The sequence below is a fragment of the Triticum urartu genome, chromosome 7A (genome assembly GCF_056163025.1).
Source record: "Triticum urartu cultivar PI428250 chromosome 7A, HENAU_Tu73, whole genome shotgun sequence".
Taxonomy (NCBI): domain Eukaryota; kingdom Viridiplantae; phylum Streptophyta; class Magnoliopsida; order Poales; family Poaceae; genus Triticum; species Triticum urartu.
In genome coordinates, this window is record NC_141879.1 from 488,269,689 (window position 1) to 488,287,570 (window position 17,882).

General features: G+C 43.2%; 1 protein-coding gene across 1 annotated transcript; it reads left to right on the top strand.

Annotated features, from left to right (window-relative positions):
- The first annotated feature begins 14,893 nt into the window (after window positions 1-14,893).
- On the top strand, window positions 14,894-15,633 carry LOC125518960 (NDR1/HIN1-like protein 10). The gene has a single exon (XM_048683841.2). The coding sequence runs from the start codon at window positions 14,992-14,994 to the stop codon at window positions 15,631-15,633; it is 642 nt and encodes a 213-aa protein (XP_048539798.2). The 5' UTR covers window positions 14,894-14,991.
- The last annotated feature ends 2,249 nt before the right edge of the window (window positions 15,634-17,882 follow it).

A 17,882-nucleotide genomic window follows, 5' to 3' on the forward strand; every position in this document is an offset into this window, starting at 1 on the left:
GGTGACAGACCTATTGCAGGAGCATATGCAGATGTTATGAACGTTTGGCTAGCTCAATATGATGACTACTTGATAGTTTAGTGCACCATGCTTAATGGCTTAGAATCGGGACTTCAAAGAAGTTTTGAACGTCATGAACCATATGAGATGTTCCAGGAGTTGAAGTTAATATTTCAAGAAAATACCCGAGTTGAGAGATATGAAGTCTCCAACAAGTTCTATAGCTAAAAGATGGAGGAGAATCGCTCAACTAGTGAGCATGTGCTCAGATTGTCTGGGTACTACAATCGCTTGAATCAAGTGGGAGTTAATCTTCCAGATAAGATAGTGATTGACAGAATTCTCTAGTCACCATCACCAAGTTAGTAGAACTTCGTGATGAACTATAATATGCAAGGGATAATGGAAACAACTCCCAAGCTCTTCGTGATGCTGAAATCAACGAAGGTAGAAATCAAGAAAAACATCAAGTGTTGATGGTTGACAAGACCACTAGTTTCAAGAAAAGGGCAAAGGGAAGAAGGGGAACTTCAAGAAGAACGGCAAGCAAGTTGCTGCTCAAGTGAAGAAGTCCAAGTCTGATCCTAAGCCTGAGACTAAGTGCTTCTACTGCAAAGGGACTGGTCACTGGAAGTGGAACTGCCCCAAGTATTTGGCGGATAAGAAGGATGGCAAGGTAAACAAAGGTATATTGGATATACGTGTTATTGATGTGTACTTTACTAGTGTTTATAGCAACCCCTCGGCATTTGATACTGGTTCAGTTGCTAAGAGTAGTAACTCAAAACGGGAGTTGCAAAATAAACAGAAACTAGTAAAGGGTGAGGTGACGATGTGTGTTGGAAGTAGTTCCAAGATTGATATGATCATCATCGCACACTCCCTATACTTTCGGGATTAGTGTTGAAATTAAATAAGTGTTATTTGGTGTTTGCGTTAAGCATGAATATGATTTGATCATGTTTATTGCAATACGGTTATTCATTAAAGTCAGAGAATAATTGTTGTTCTGTTTACATGAATAAAACCTTCGATGGTCATACACCCAATGAAAATAGTTCATTGGATCTCGATCGTAGTGTTACACATATTCATAATATTGAAGCCAAAAGATGCAAAGTTAATAATGATAGTGCAACTTATTTGTGGCACTGTCGTTTAGGTCATATCGGTGTAAAGCGCATGAAGAAACTCCATACTGATGGACTTTTGGAACCACTTGATTATGAATCACTTGGTACTTGCGAACCATGCCTCATGGGCAAGATGACTAAGACTCCGTTCTCTGGAATAATGGAGCGAGCAACAAACTTGATTGGAAATAATACATACTGATGTATGCAGTCCAATGAGTGTTGAGGCTCGCAGCGGGTATCGTTATTTTCTGACCCTCACAAATGATTTGAGCAGATATAAGTATATCTACTTGATGAAACATAAGTCTGAAACATTTGAAAAGTTCAAATAATTTCAGGGTGAAGTGGAAAATCATCGTGACAAGAATAAGGTTTCTACGATCTGATCGCAGAGACAAATATTTGAGTTACGAGTTTGGTCTTCAATTAAAACATTGTGGAATAGTTTCACAAACTCATGCCACCTGGAACACCACAGCATAATGGTGTGTCCGATCGTCATAACCGTACTTTATTAGATATAGTGCAATCTATGATGTCTCTTACCGATCTACCACTATCGTTTTGGGGTTATGCATTAGAGACAGCTGCATTCACGTTAAAAAGGGCACCATCTAAATCCGTTGAGACGACACAATCTGAATTATGGTTTGGCAAGAAACCAAAGTCGTCGTTTCTTAAAGTTTTGGGTTGTGACGCTTATGTGAAAAAGTTTCATCCTGATAAGCTCAAACCCAAATCGGAGAAATATGTCTTCATAGGATACCCAAAGGAGACTGTTGGGTACACCTTCTATCACAGATCCGAAGGCAAGACATTCGTTGCTAAGAATAGATCCTTTCTAGAGAAGGAGTTTCTCTCAAAAGAAGTGAGTGGGAGGAAAGTAGAAAACTTGATAAGGTAATTGTACCTTCTCCCTTATTGGAAAGTAGTTCATCACAGAAATCTATTCTTGTGACTACTACACCAATTAGTGAGGAAGCTAATGATGATGATCATGTAACTTCAGATCAAGTTACTACCAAATCTCATAGGTAAACTAGAGTGAGATCCGCACCAGAGTGGTACGGTAATCCTGTTCTGGAAGTCATGTTACTAGACCATGACGAACCTACGAACTATGAGGAAGCGATGATGAGCCCAGATTCCGCGAAATGGCTTGAGGCCATGAAATCTGAGATGAGATCCATGTATGAGAACAAAGTATGGACTTTGGTTGACTTGCCCGATGTTCGGCAAGTCATTGAGATTAAATGGATCTTCAAGAGGAAGACGGACGCTGATAGTAGTGTTACTATCTACAAAGCTAGAATTGTTGCAAAAAGGTTTTCGACAAGTTCAAGGTGTTGACTACGATAAGAGTTTCTCACTCGTATCTATGCTTAAGTCTGTCCGAATCATGTTAGCAATTGCCGCATTTTATGAAATCTAGCAAATGGATAAACAAAGATGCATTCCTTAATGGATTTCTTAAAGAAGAGTTGTATATGATGCAACCAGAAGGTTTTGTCAATCCTAAAAGTGTTAACAAAATATGCAAGCTCCAGCGATCCATCTATGGACTGGTGCAAGCATCTCGGAGTTGGAATATATGCTTTGATAAGTTGATCAAAGCATATAGTTTTATACAGACTTGCGGTGAAGCCTGTATTTACAAGAAAGTGAGTGGGAGCACTACAACATTTCTGATAAGTATATGTGAATGACATATTGTTGATCGGAAATAATGTAGAATTATTCTGCAAAGCATAAAGGAGTGTTTGAAAGGAGTTTTTTTTAAGAAAGACCTCGGTGAAGCTGCTTACATATTGAGCATCAAGATCTATAGAGATAGATCAAAAACGCTTGATAAGTTTTTTCAACGAGTACATACCTTGACAAGATTTTGAAGTAGTTCAAAATGGAACAGTCAAAGAAAGAATTTTTGCCTGTGTTACAAGGTGTGAAATTGAGTAAGACTCAAAGCCCGACCACGGCAGAAAATACAAAGAGAATGAAAGTCATTCCCTATGCCTTGGCCATAGGTTCTATAAAGTATGCCATGATGTGTACCAGACCTATTGTATACCCTACACTAATTTTGGCAAGGGAGTACAATAGTGATCTAGGAGTAGATCACTGGACAGTGGTCAAAATTATCCTTAGTGGAATAAGGATATGTTTCTCGATTGTGGAGGTGACAAAAGGTTCGTCGTAAAAAGTTACGTCGATGAAAGTTTTGACACAGATCTGGATGACTCTGAGTCTCGATCTAGATACATATTGAAAGTGGGAGCAATTAGCTGGAGTAGCTCCGTGCAGAGCATTGTAGACATGGAATTCGCAAAATACTTACGGATTTGTATGTGACAGACCCGTTGACTAAAATTATCTCACAAGCAAAACATGATCACACCTTAGTACTCTTTGGGTGTTAATCACATAAACAATGTGAACTAGATTACTGACTCTAGTAAACCCTTTGGGTATAGGTCACATGACAATGTGAACTATGGGTGTTAATCACATGGTGATGTGAACTATTAGTGTTGAATCACATGGCGATGTGAACTAGATTATTGACTCTAGTGCAAGTGGGAGACTGAAGGAAATATGCCCTAGAGGCAATAATAAAGTTATTATTTATTTCCTTATATCATGATAAATGTTTATTATTCATGCTAGAATTGTATTAACCGGAAACATAATACATGTGTGAATACATAGACAAACAGAGTGTCACTAGTATGCCTCTACTTGACTAGCTCGTTAATCAAAGATGGTTATGTTTCCTAACCATGAACAAAAGAGTTTTTATTTGATTAACGGGGTCACATCATTAGAAGAATGATGTGATTGACTTGACCCATTCCGTTAGCTTAGCACTCGATCGTTTAGTATGTTGCTATTGCTTTCTTCATGACTTATACATGTTCCTATGACTATGAGATTATGCAACTCCCGTTTACCGAAGGAACACTTTGTGTGCTACCAAACGTCACAACGTAACTGGGTGATTATAAAGGAGCTCTACAGGTGTCTCCAAAGGTACATGTTGGGTTGGCGTATTTCGAGATTAGGATTTGTCACTCCGATTGTCGGAGAGGTATCTCTGGGCCCTCTCGGTAATGCACATCACATAAGCCTTGCAAGCATTGCAACTAATGAGTTAGTTGCGGGATGATGTATTACGAAACGAGTAAAGAGACTTGCCGATAACGAGATTGAACTAGGTATTGAGATACCGACGATCGAATCTCGGGCAAGTAACATACCGATGACAAAAGGAACAACGTATGTTGTTATGCGGTCTGACCGATAAAGATCTTCGTAGAATATGTGGGAGCCAATATGAGCATCCAGGTTCCGCTATTGGTTATTGACCGGAGACGTGTCTCGGTCATGTCTACATTGTTCTCGAACCCGTAGGGTCCGCACGCTTAAGGTTTCGATGATAGTTATATTATGAGTTTATGAGTTTTGATGTACCGAAGGAGTTCGAAGTCCCGGATGAGATCGGGGACATGACGAGGAGTCTCGAAATGGCCGAGACATAAAGATCGATATATTAGACGACTATATTCGGACATCGGAAAGGTTCCGAGTGATTCGGGTATTTTCAGAGGTACCGGGGAGTTACGGGAATACGAGGAAGAAGCAATGGGCCTTAATGGGCCTTAGTGGAAAGGACCAGGAGGTGGCGCGCCCCCCTCCCAAGCCCAGTCCGAATTGGACAAGGGGTTTGGGGCGCGGCCCCTCTCTCCCTTCCTTCCCCTCTTCTCCCCTTTCCCCCCTTCTCCTAGTTGGACTAGGAAAGGAGGAAACCTACTCCAACTAGGAGTAGGAATCCTACTCCCTGGCGCGCCCCTCCTAGGGCCGGCCTCCTCCCCCTTGCTCCTTTATATACGGGGGCAGGGGGGCACCTCTAGTCACACAAGTTGATCCACGTGATCATATTCTTAGCCGTGTGCGGTGCCCCCTTCCACCATAATCCTCGATAATATTGTAGCGGTGCTTAGGCGAAACCCTGCGATGGTAGAACATCAAGATCGTCACCACGCCGTCGTGCTGACGAAACTCGTCCCAGACACTTTGCTGGATCGGAGTCCGGGGATCGTCATCGAGCTGAACGTGTGCTAGAACTCGGAGGTGCCGTAGTTTCGGTGCTTGATCGGTCGGGCCGTGAAGACGTACGACTACATCAACCGCGTTGTGCCAACGCTTCCGCTGTCGATCTACAAGGGTACGTAGATCACACTCTCCCGTCTCGTTGCTATGCATCACCATGATCTTGCGTGTGCGTAGGAATTTTTTTTGAAATTACTACGTTCCCCAACAGCTGGTACTATCACTCCCAGTCTCGCTCTTTTGCTTCTCCTGTCCTATTGGTAAAAAAGAAAGATGAATCTTGGAGATTTTGTGTAGATTATAGGAAGCTAAATTCCATCACTATGAAGAGCAAGTTCCTAATGCCAGTGGTAGATGAGCTTTTGGATGAGCTTAGTGGCACGAAGTGGTTCTCCAAGTTAGATCTCAGGTCAGGATATCATCAAATCAGAATGTTACCGGAGGATGAACACAAAACAGCTTTCAAAACTCACAGTGGACAGTATCAATTTAGGGTAATGCCCTTTGGTCTTACTAATGCCCCCTCCACTTTTCAATGCATCATGAATTGGATTTTTGTTGCTTACAACAGAAAATTTGTTCTTGTCTTCATGGATGATATCTTAATCTTTAGTGAGACCCTGGAAGAACATTTGGAACATCTCAGAATAGTGTTTCAAACCTTAAGAGAGCATCAGTTCTTTGCTAAGAGTACCAAATGCAATTTTGCACAGCAACAGTTGGAATATCCAGGACACATCATTTCTGACAAAGGGGTTCAGACAGATCCTGAGAAAACTTTGGCTATGGCCAGGTGGCCTACTCCTCAGGATGTGACTGAATTAAGAGGTTTTTTGGGGCTCACGGGATATTACAGGAAGTTGGTGCAAGGATATGGTTTAATTGCTAAACCACCCACTCAACTACAGAAGAAACAAGCCTTTGCTTGGTCCTCAGAGGCCCAGGAAGCTTTTGAGAAACTCAAGGCAGCGATGATGACTACTCCTATATTAGTGTTGCCTGACTTTGACCAGCCGTTCTGCATTGAAACAGATGCATGTGCTACAGGAATTGGTGTTGTGCTCACTCAAGGAGGACACCCTATTGCCTTTTATAGCAAAGCTTTGGGCATCAAAAATAAATCTCTGTCCATCTACGAAAAGGAGTTTTTGGCAATTATGATGGATGTAGAAAAATGGAGAGCATATCTACAATGAGGTCCTTTTATTATCAAAACGGATCATCAAAGTCCGTGTCAGTTGTAAGACCAAATCCTTACAACTGATGTTCAGAAAAAGCCATGACCAAGTTAGTGGGACTGCAATTTCAGTTTCAATACAAAAAAGGCAGTGAGAACTTAGCAGTCGATGCCTTATCCAGAGTAGGGCACTTACTGGCAGTGACCACTACTTCCACCAGTAGACATGTGTGGTGCTACCTCTTGAGCACTGCGTTGGTTTTCCCTTGAAGGGGAAAGGGTGATGCAGCAAAGTAGCATAAGTATTTCCCTCAGTTTTTGAGAACCAAGGTATCAATCCAGTAGGAGACTACACGCAAGTCCCTCATACCTACACAAACAAATAAGAACCTCGCAACCAACGCGATAAAGGGGTTGTCAATCCCTTCACGGTCACTTATGAGAGTGACATCTGATAGAGATAATAATAATAAGATAAATATTTTTGGTATTTTTATGATATAGATTGAAAGTAAAGATTGCAAAATAAAAGGTGCCAGAAATAGCTAGTTGACGGGAGATTAATATAATAGAGAATAGACCCGCGGCCATAGGTTTCACTAGTGGCTTCTCTCAAGATAGCATAAGTATTACGGTGGGTGAACAAATTACTATCGAGCAATTTATAGAAAAGTGCATAATTATGAGAATATCTAGGCATGATCATGTATATAGGCATCACATCCGTGACAAGTAGACCGAAACGATTCCGCATCTACTACTATTACTCCACACATCGACCGCTATCCAGCATGCATCTAGAGTATTAAGTTCATAAGAACAGAGTAATGCATTAAGCAAGATGACATGATGTAGAGGGATAAACTCAAGCAATATGATATAAACCCCATCTTTTTATCCTCGATGGCAACAATACAATACGTGCCTTGATGCCCCTGCTATCATTGGGAAAGGACACTGCAAGACTGAACCCAAAGCTAAGCACTTCTCCCATTGCAAGAAAGATCAATCTAGTAGGTCAAACCAAACTGATAATTCGAAGAGACTTGCAAAGATAACCAATCATACATAAAAGATTTCAGAGAAGAATCAAATATTTTTCATAGATAAACTTGATCATAAACCCACAATTCATTGGATCTCGACAAACACACCGCAAAAAGAGTTACATCAAATAGATCTCCAAGAAGATCGAGGAGAACTTTGTATTGAGATCCAAAGAGAGAGAGAGAGAAGAAGCCATCCAGCTAATAACTATGGACCTGAAGGTCTGAGGTAAACTACTCACACATCATCGGAGAGGCTATGGTGTTGATGTAGAAGTCCTCCGTGATCGATTCCCCCTTCGGCGGAGCTCCGGAAAAGGCCCCAAGATGGGATCTCTTGGGTACAGAAGGTTGCGGTGGTGGAAATAGGGTTTCGTGGTGCTCTTGGATGTTTTCGGGGTATATGGGTATATATAGGAGGAAGAAGGAAGAGGTAGGTCGGTGGAGCTACGAGGGGCCCACGAGGGTGGAGGGCGCGCCTAGGGGGTAGGCGCGCCCCTGCCTCGTGGCCTCCTTGTTGATTTCTTGACGTCCACTCCAAGTCCCCTGGATCATGTTTGTTCCAAAAATAACTCTCCCGAAGGTTTCATTCCGTTTGGATTCCGTTTGATATTCCTTTTCTGCGAAACACTGAAATAGGCAAAAAAACAACACTTTGCATTGGGCCTTGGGTTAGTAGGTTAGTCCCAAAAATAATATAAAAGTCTATAAATAAGCCATTAACATCCAGAACAGATAATATAATAGCATGGAACAATCAAAAATTATAGATACGTTGGAGACGTATTATGTGGCTACAGGAAGTACTTAATTCATATGAGGTGGACCCAGATGCTCAAACACTGCTTCAGAAACTAGCTATTTCTGCTGCTGATACATCAGAGTACTCTCTGGAGAAAGGTGTGATCAAGCATCAAGGCATAATATGGATTGGAGCAAATCAAGCATTGAGAACAAAACTCATTTCGGCCTTTCATGCAAGTGCTGTGGGGGGACACACTGGCATCCAGGCTACATATCAAAGAGTTAGGAAACTGTTTGTGTGGACTGGGCTGAAACAAGATATCATTGATTTTGTTCATCAATGTGCTATGTGTCAACAAGCAAAGCATGAACATGTGAAATCTCCCGGATTACTTCAACCACTTCCTGTACCTGACGGACCTTGGCAGGAGATCACCATGGACTTCATCAAAGCTCTACCAAAATCTGAGGGCTATACAGTGATCTTAGTGGTGGTTGATAGACTGACCAAGTATGCTCACTTTATCCCCTTGAAACATCATTTCTCTGCTCTAGTGGTAGCGAAAGCATTCCTACATACTGTGGTCAAATTGCATGGACAACCCCATACTATAGTTTCAGATAGGGACAAGATCTTTACCAGTCATTTTGGAAGGATTTGTTCAAGCTTTGGGATACTAAATTGCTCATGAGTACTACCTATCATCCTCAAACAGATGGGCAGAGTGAAAGAGTGAATCAGTGTTTGGAGATGTTTCTCAGATGTGCAGTACATGATACTCCAACAAAATGGCATTCATGGTTACCCTTAGCAGAATTCTAGTACAATACTAATTTTCATTATGCTTTGGACTGCTCCCCTTTTAAAGCTCTCTATGAATATGAACCTACTTATGGGGTGTTTCCCTCTTTGCTTACCTCTGATAATGTTGAAGTGGAACAGTGGCTTAAGGAACACCAGGCACATACATCTCTGCTGAAGGCACACTTACTTAAAGCCCAGACGAAGATGAAACACTATGCGGATCAGAACAGATCACCCAGGATGTTTTCGGTGGGAGACTCGGTGTATTTGAAGCTCCAGCCATATGCTCAACACACTGTAGTCAACCGACCATGTGCAAAATTAGCATACAAGTTCTATGGACCTTTTGAAGTTTTGGAACAGATCAGACCGGCTGCTTACAAACTTCAGCTACCTGCAGCAACCCAGATCCACCCCGTGCTTCACGTCTCTCAACTCAAAGAATTTGTGCCAGATCATACACCAGTCTTTTGCACTTTGCCTGCTCCAGTTGTTTTTTAAAGTATGGACGTGCAGCCAGGTATGATCTTGGATAGGAAATTAGTCAAAAAAGGTAACAACGCATTGTTGCAGGTTTTGGTACAGTGGACACGACTTCCAGCCGAGGCAGCCACCTAGGAGGATTATGATACAATCAAGCTTCGCTACCCTACTACTCCAGCCTGGGGTCAGGCTGAATCTCAAGAGGGCGGCACTGTCAGCACTAGTGCTCTGTTGCTGACGAAAGGCGCATTAGGGAGCAGACAGGAGAAGAAGGGGACAGATACTAAGTGGCAGGCCGGAAGTTGACTCAAACGTTTGGGCCGTTGGCCCATCTCGTAGGGCAAGAGGACCCATGTAATAGAGTGTGTTAAGTACCCAGTAGCTGAGCCAGAGAAGGCACCGAATTGTAATTGGATCTCGATCCCCTCTCAGACTCTCCCTTCTTCCTTCTTCCCCAAGCTGTACCTCTCTTCTCCCAATCCCCATTCCAATCTCTACGAAAGTACTATGTATCCTTGAATTCGTTCAATAGATCGTGAGCAGAGGGTTCTGTACATCACAGAATAGTTGCAGGTCAGTACTTAACAGGGCACCTGGGATCCTTTGCAAGGTCGATCAATGACGTTGCAGACAAACCATGACCATCTTAACCTAAGGGCTCTGCCGAAACATTTCAGATCTTTTAGCACCTGAACCTCCAAACTTCTTGGGCATACAGACTTCGCTCCAGCTAACCAGACATTTGCCGCCGTGAGCCTCCTCCTCGCTAAACCAGAGAAAGTTTCTTCGTATTTATCAATCTTCTTAATGGCCGAAGCACTCAGAAACGAATTGGTAAGGAAATAAGCAGCAGTCGCAGTTAAATAGAGTTGACCAGCACCAATCTTCCTGGCGTGACCATGAACTTCCTCTTCATGGTTTCAGTTTTCCAGACCGGAGCTGCTAAAAATCAGTCGACTGAGAAGTCTCAGTGGAGCCTCAACCGTTCGATTGTCGTTCCTTCAAGATTCGCGCAGCTCAGCGTCTTTGTCTCAATTCGGTCTGTTAAAACGTGCGTCTGGCCTGTTTTTCTTTCCAGTTTCGTTATTTGGTCTGCGGGTTCCTATATAGCACATACCGGCAAGCAAGGTAGCGTGGGAAGGTTCTAGAACCTTCCCTGAACCGGGTTTTTCTGTTTTCTTTTGGTTTTTATTTTCTTTTTCCTTTTTTCTTTTTCTTTTTTCGTTTTCTTCTCATTTGTTCTTTACTTTTATGTTTTCATTCTTATTCTTGTTTTTCAATTTCCGAAAATCTATTAATTCGTGATTTATTTTTAAAATTGTATTTTTTCGGAGTGATCAACATTTTTTTCCAAAATTGTGGTTTTATTTTTACTAATTCGTTACTATTAAATCATGAACATTTTTTTAAACTGTGAACATTTTTTAAAAGTCACGAACATTTTTTCCAAATCGTGAACATTTTTATTAAATTTGTGAAGATTTTTTTAATTTGTCAAACATTCTCTTAAGTCATGAGCATGTTTTTTAACTCATGTTTGTTTTTGAAATAATGAACATTATAAAACTAAAGACTATTTTTTCAAAATCACGAACTGTTTTTAAAATTCATGAACATTTTTAGAATTAGCAAACATTTTTTTTGAATCATGAACATGTTTTCCAAATTCGTGAACATTTTTTGAATTAGTGAACATTTTTTTGAATCATGAACTGTTTTTCCAAATTCGTGAAGATTTTTCGAATTAGCGTACACTTTTATGAATCGTGAAGTTTTTTAAAAATTACGAACATTTTTAAAGTTTGTGAACATTTTTTTACAAATTCGTGAACAACTTTTGAATTCCAGAGCATTTTTCTGTAATCATGAATATTTTTCTGAAATCATGATAGTTTTATTAAAATTAGCAACTTTTTTTATATCCCAAATTATTGAAAAAAGGGAAAACAAAAAAAAGTAAACATGCGCTGCCGTTTCGTAGTGCGTTGTGCGCTGTACATGAGCTCCTGTTTGGTCTGGGCTCCTTTGGTTGTGGCGGGGGCAGGGGTTTGCCCGTGGGCTGGGCTGGCGTTTAGCCCATTTTTTGTTGTTTGCTTTTTGTTCCTTTTCTTTTCTTTTGTAAACTTTTACAATTAAAGAAAGAGACAGAAGAGGAAGTTTTTTTTTTTTTTGAAATGGTAACCACATGTTTCAATATTTGTCAAAGTTACAACACACGCAGTCCCTGACCAGACAAAGGGAGGACAGAAGTCTAAGTGCATTTGCACAAAACACCCCGAGATGAGATAAATTGCAATCACAGCCTTGAAGGTGCTTGTGCACGTTACTGGCGGTGACTTAGGGAGGGGAAGGGGTCCTGTCACATACACTCCACTCTGCGTACTCTCCTTGAAGCATGGGTGTTTTTCCTTATGTGCAAGTGACTGTCCTTTTTCACTTGAAAATTTCTGCTTTTTTGTTGTTGCCTAATTTATGTGTTATTTCACTTCTACGTTTTATTTTTTTTCTTCTTCATAATTTTATGCATCTACTAAAATATATCATCTATCATTGCTTCTTTATTCTTGTTTTTTGCTGTTCACTTCTTCTTTTCTTCTTTTTATTGTCTAGTTGCACTATCTTTTTCAATGTGAAACGTGCATTAAGCAAATTTCCAATAAGTTAATATTTTCATTTTGTACCATTTTTTATGTAATTTTTTAATGTTTTAGTGTCACAGTTTCACATTTCTAGCGCCACGATTGCCCAAAATATATTTTTCATATACAATGAGGCAAAGTAATGCATGGCTGGTTGGGCATGTGATTTGTTTGCTGCACTGGCTAAAGAGCTGCATTTTTGTGCCTTTTTTGCGTCTGTTTGTTTCTGTGTAGGGGGTTTGTATACGGTCGGTCTTTTTGTGTGATTTTTCTTTTTCTTTTCACTTTGACTTTCAACGACAAAGTGTTTGACTGAGTGACCACATCTTATTTGTTCTATAATGTGTCCTTTCTTTTTCCCTCAAGCACACCTGCCCGACTTTTCTTCGTTCTTAAACTATACTTGTGTTTTTTCTCTTCTAATTAACTCTCAATTTTTTACGTTTAATTTTGTCGTTTCTTTAATCAAACTACCAATACATGTATTCATCCAAGATCCATGATCCATGGCTTGGGTATTGATCCAAGATCCATGATCCATGGGTTGGGGGCACCGGGACACCAGGCACGGGTATTAATCCAAGATCCATGGCTTTGGCTGCTCATCGACACATGTATTCGGTTCTACAAGGCAGTTCCAACTTCCAATGTGTCGATCATTCACCACTCTCTGTCAGCGCCCACTTTACAATATCCCATGAGTTCTCCCTAAATACAGTGAGCGGCGGTGTGAGCGGCTTTGACCACTTCGGCCCGGATTGTGGAACCTTGCGGCATGGAAACATGAGTTGTCGCTCCTCCGCCGTCACCTCGTCATAAACTCGCCCCGCAAAAATGGTCCTCGTGATAGTGGCCTCACTTGGCATCCAGTGAACACGCTCCTCACACATTGTCGGCGCAAACCGCAATACATGCCTCGCAAAGGTTCATTCATATTGTGTTGCAACCATGCTCACACCTTGCGCATGTGGGTGTCGTTCCCCTCCTTGAAGGCATCGCTACGGTGTGTCGGCATCTCCCCCCTTCTTTATTGAACAGTTGTCTCCAGGCGAAAGCCTACGTCTTGGACCAGCGATGGCGGCGTCTGCTGAAATCTGAGATGGGCTCTAGGCCCATATTGCAATTTCTGAAAAATCTCTAAGGGCCCATGTGGGTTATATGACACTAGGTGTGGTGGGAAGTTTAGTCCCACCCCGGAAGTGGAAGGAGAGTTGGAGTGGTTTATAAGGGTTTCTCTTCTACATGCTATTAGAGCTTGAGAAGAGAAGAGGCCCTCGCGCACTCCTCCTCCGCCGCCCGCCTCGTCACGACGCGCTGCGGGTTGCGGGATTGAGCCGAGCCGAGCTCACACCTACGCGCTTATTTTTGCCAGTCACTAACGGAGAGTTTTCTGACAGCTGGGCCACGATCTGAGACGTCGGATCGTGGGCTGTCACGGACTCGGACGTGGGTCGAGCCCACGTCTCTCCACGCGGCTGCGCCTATAAGTATGCAGTGTCTCCTAACCCTAGCCGCCACGAACAGATCACATCTGCTCACGCGCACGCCCACCGTCGTTCCTTTGCTGCTGCTGCCGCCGGTGACTCCATCCCGTCCGCCGCGTACACGGTCGACGGGAGAGCAGGTCTCCGAAACCACGCCCTTCTGGTTCCTGTACGGGGTGAGGGGCGAATAGGTTTTTGGGCAGCGATTACGCGACTGCTCGCTTCCGATCGTCTACTTCCTCTACGTCCGCGTCACCTTCATCATCACCATGTCCACCGACGCCGACCGTGCCGCCGCCGAGAAAGCTGAAGCCGACAAGAAGGCCGCCGAGGACGCCGCTGCTGCCACCAAAGCCGCGGCCTCTGCGTGGCCTACTGGAGGGTATAACTCGTTTATCCCACTTCTGATTATTTTCATATTAGCAGTACTAGCAGTATGTGTAGGTTTGTCTACTGTTTGCTTAGTACGTGCATGTTTAGATCAGAGTCAGTACGTCATCAACTTAGTCAATGCCATGCTAGTGATTTACTCATGGATTAATTTAATCGAGAAATTGCCTATTTACTCAACAGCGTCTGGGCATCGTTCCTTTGTTGGGAGCATCATGTGTGGAGACATGGCTTGAAGGTTATGTGGTGCGGTTGTTCGGTGTGTGTTGCTTGTCCGAGTAGAGGTTCGTTGGCGCAATGTACGTCGATGCCGGTGACTTCAAGACGATGGCTTTCTCTGGACCAACCGAGTCCCGCCACCCACTCGCCATGTCCTGTCGGCATTCGAGGGTGGTTGATGTGTTGGCAAGGGAAGTTCGGTTGAAATTGTTGCTATTCGGGGTGATTGGCCTTGGTAGAGATGCGGCTTTGATGTTCTCGTTGTGTTTGTAATGTGTGCGGTGACTTTTTTTTGAATTAGCTTGGGTGTGATGTTTGCACTGCACTTTGTTGTTCGCAGCGATAGGTAACCTTTTATAATTTTTCTCTGTCTTCTGTCAAAATATAGTACTCCGTACGTCTTTGGCGTACTCTCTCGGAAAAAAAAGAGAGACAGAGAGCACGCGTCCACTCTAGGAAAGAAAAAACAAGACACAGCGCGCGCATGCACGAGCACGAACAGAAGACCCGGCCAACGCAAGCTCTGAAACCTCTCTTGTCTCCTGGTCTTGCATGCACGATCACACGTACACTCCTCTCCTACAAAAGTGGCGATCGGCGAGTGTGCCTCCGACCACTAGCTACCACCTGCCTGTCTGTCTCGATCTGCCCTACACCAATCGCCATGAAACATCCTCTCATTGGTTTCTTCACCAGCTAGCTAGAATCACAAGACCTCGATCGACCGAGTTGGCCGGCCGCCTGAAGGAACCAACCGATCGATGGGCAAGACGAGCACCGTGTCGTCGTGGCTGTGCTGCCCGTGCCGGTGCCTCTTCTGCGGCCTGCTGAGCTGCATCTTCAGCGTCCTCGCCACCATCCTCGTCATCGCCGGCGTCGTCGTGCTCGCCCTCTATCTCCTCTTCCGACCGCACCTCATCCAAGCCACCGTCGCGTCCGCCGACCTCATCGACTTCACCCTCACGCCGAGCACCTGGATCCTCCGCTACAACCTCTCTGTCGCGCTCTCCGTCCGCAACCCTAACTCCCGGATCGCCATCCACTACCAGTCCGTCGTCGCCGAGGCCTACTACCAGGGCCAGGGCTTCGCCCGCGCCGACCTCCCGGACTTCTACCAGGACACCGGCGAGACCACCGTCCTGCCGCTGGCCTTCGCTGGCGATCACCCGCTCGAGGGCGGGGTCGCCGCCGCGGGGTTCCGCAAGGAGGCCATCGACCACGCCTCCTTCTCAGTCGACATCAAGCTCAGCGCCAAGATGAAGCTCAAGGTGTGGGCCTTCAGGGTGCCGGGGCCAAAGCCCAGGGTTGACTGCCCTCTCAACATCCACCGACGGAACGCCTCCGCACCCGCCGCCGTCGGCCCGCAGGAGTTCCACCCCATCGAATGCCGCGTCTGGTTCTGATTGATTCAGGCGATTCAGATTGCCAGTTGATTACATGTTGTTAGTAGTTAATTAAATCTGTAGTAGTTAGATCTGAATATAGTCTACCATTCTCCCATGCATCTTGGTTAATTAATCACCTTTGTTGACAATTAAGCATGTTTCCCTGATCGCTTAATCTGTAGTAAGTATAAATTTGGATCGGTTTCATAAAAATTGATCTCTTCACCATGTCCTCGCTCATATATATACGTATATAGTTATATGCAGAGTATTAGTTAATTAATTGATTGTTTGATCTGTTCCCTCCAAATGGACATCCATTTGTAGTTGTATAAGTTGTAAGTACGTACTACTACAATACGTATGTACATAGGTACTGGATGCAATAAAAGTGTATACACATTTTCTTCTTCCAAGCCGACGCTCTTTTTATACAAGAGAAAGCATTCGCCGAATTATATACTGAATCTCATCTTTACCTCGATGCTGAGAATTTTTTACGTGTCTGGATCGGTCTGTATTCTTGAAAACAGGAAGAAGTCATTGTTGGAAGACAAACAATCCCTCATAGTGCAAACTTTGGGGATACTAACTAGGGTCTACATCCATCAATGCAAAAGGAAAATGATTCTAGTTAACGCTTTCAATTTGCTCTGAATTTAATGAGTAATCAGACAACATATAACTCAGTAGTGTTTTGGAGCTCCTTGTTTAGGGGGACCAGTTCTCCTATTTAGAAAATACAAAATCCATTCTTCATGGCCGGGCCCATTCTCCAAACCAGGGTCAAAAGTGGAACGCTAAGCAAGGGTGGGAGGTTGTCAGCTCTGCGTGTGCGTGAAGATACCTCCCAATTCACAACACATACAAGAAGAAAACAATAACTCCAAACTAGAAAATGCTATTGAGTATACATATGAACTTTTTTTATTAATAAAATTGTATTTCAATTACCAAAAAATTATGGCAAAATTTCATGCACATGGATAATGAGTATAAACTTACCAATCTAATTTTTGGCAACCCAATATGATCATTTTTGAGTTGTTAGTAAAAATCTGAAACTAGGGTATGATCTGAATTGCTAAGGTTGTACACAAGTTGTTTTTGCACAGAAATTCATTTTTTGGTTATTTCCTACATGAAAAATAAATGGTCATATATTTTTACCTACTTTTAGGACTGTAAGTGAAAGTGCGTTATATCGACTAGAGGGGGGGGGGGAGTGAATAGGCGATTTTTATGAAATTCTTCACTGAGGAATTTGCCGGTGAGGAAATTCCTTAGCGAAGAACTACTAGCAGCGGAATAAGTACTCAACAATAAACATAACAGAATACAAGCATAGTCATCATCATGAAATGAAGACAGGCACAAAGTACAGGAAGTGTAAGCACAGGATAACACAGGATGAAGACAAACTGACTGAAGAAATTGAACTGAGGAAATTGAGAAAGTCTTCAGCCAAAGTCTTCAAACACATATATGAACAAGCACACAACACAGTTATGAGGAAATGAAAGAGTTGAGGAAATAGAACCAGTGAGCTTGGTGAAGACAATGATTTGGTAGACCAGTTCCAACTGCTGTCTCAGTTGTACGTCTGGTTGGAGCGGCTGAGTATTTAAACTCGAGGACACACAGTCCCGGACACCCAGTCCTGAACACGCAGCTCAGGATACCCAGTCCTCACCGTATTCTCGTTGAACTAAGGTCACACAGACCTCGTCCAATCACTCGTGGTAAGTCTTCAGATGACTTCAAAACCTTCACAAACTTGGTCACTCGGCGATCCACAATTCCTCTTGGATGCTCTAGACCATGACGCCTAACCGTCTGGAAGAAGCACAGTCTTCAAAGGTAACAAGTGTCGGATCCACGCAGGATCAATCTCTTCAGTGATGCTCAATCACTTGGGGTTTGTAGGTGTTTGGATTTTTCCTCACTTGATGATTTTGGCTCAAAGTCCCCGGAGGATGGGTTGCTCTCAAATGACAAGTGTCAGTTTCTCTCGGAGCAGCCAACCAACTAGTGGTTGTAGGGGGCGGCTATTTATAGCCTAGGGAGCAGCCCGACATGATAAGACATAAATGCCCTTCAATGATATGACCGTTAGGTGGATAGATATTTTGAGACAGCTGGCGCATAGCACAACAACGGTCGGAATTTTGAGTAGCAAAATCCTCAGGCCTATCATGTTCCTCACTGTGTAGGCAATCCGCACTGGCGAATTCCTAACTCCTCAGTCAGAACAAATTCCTCAGAGA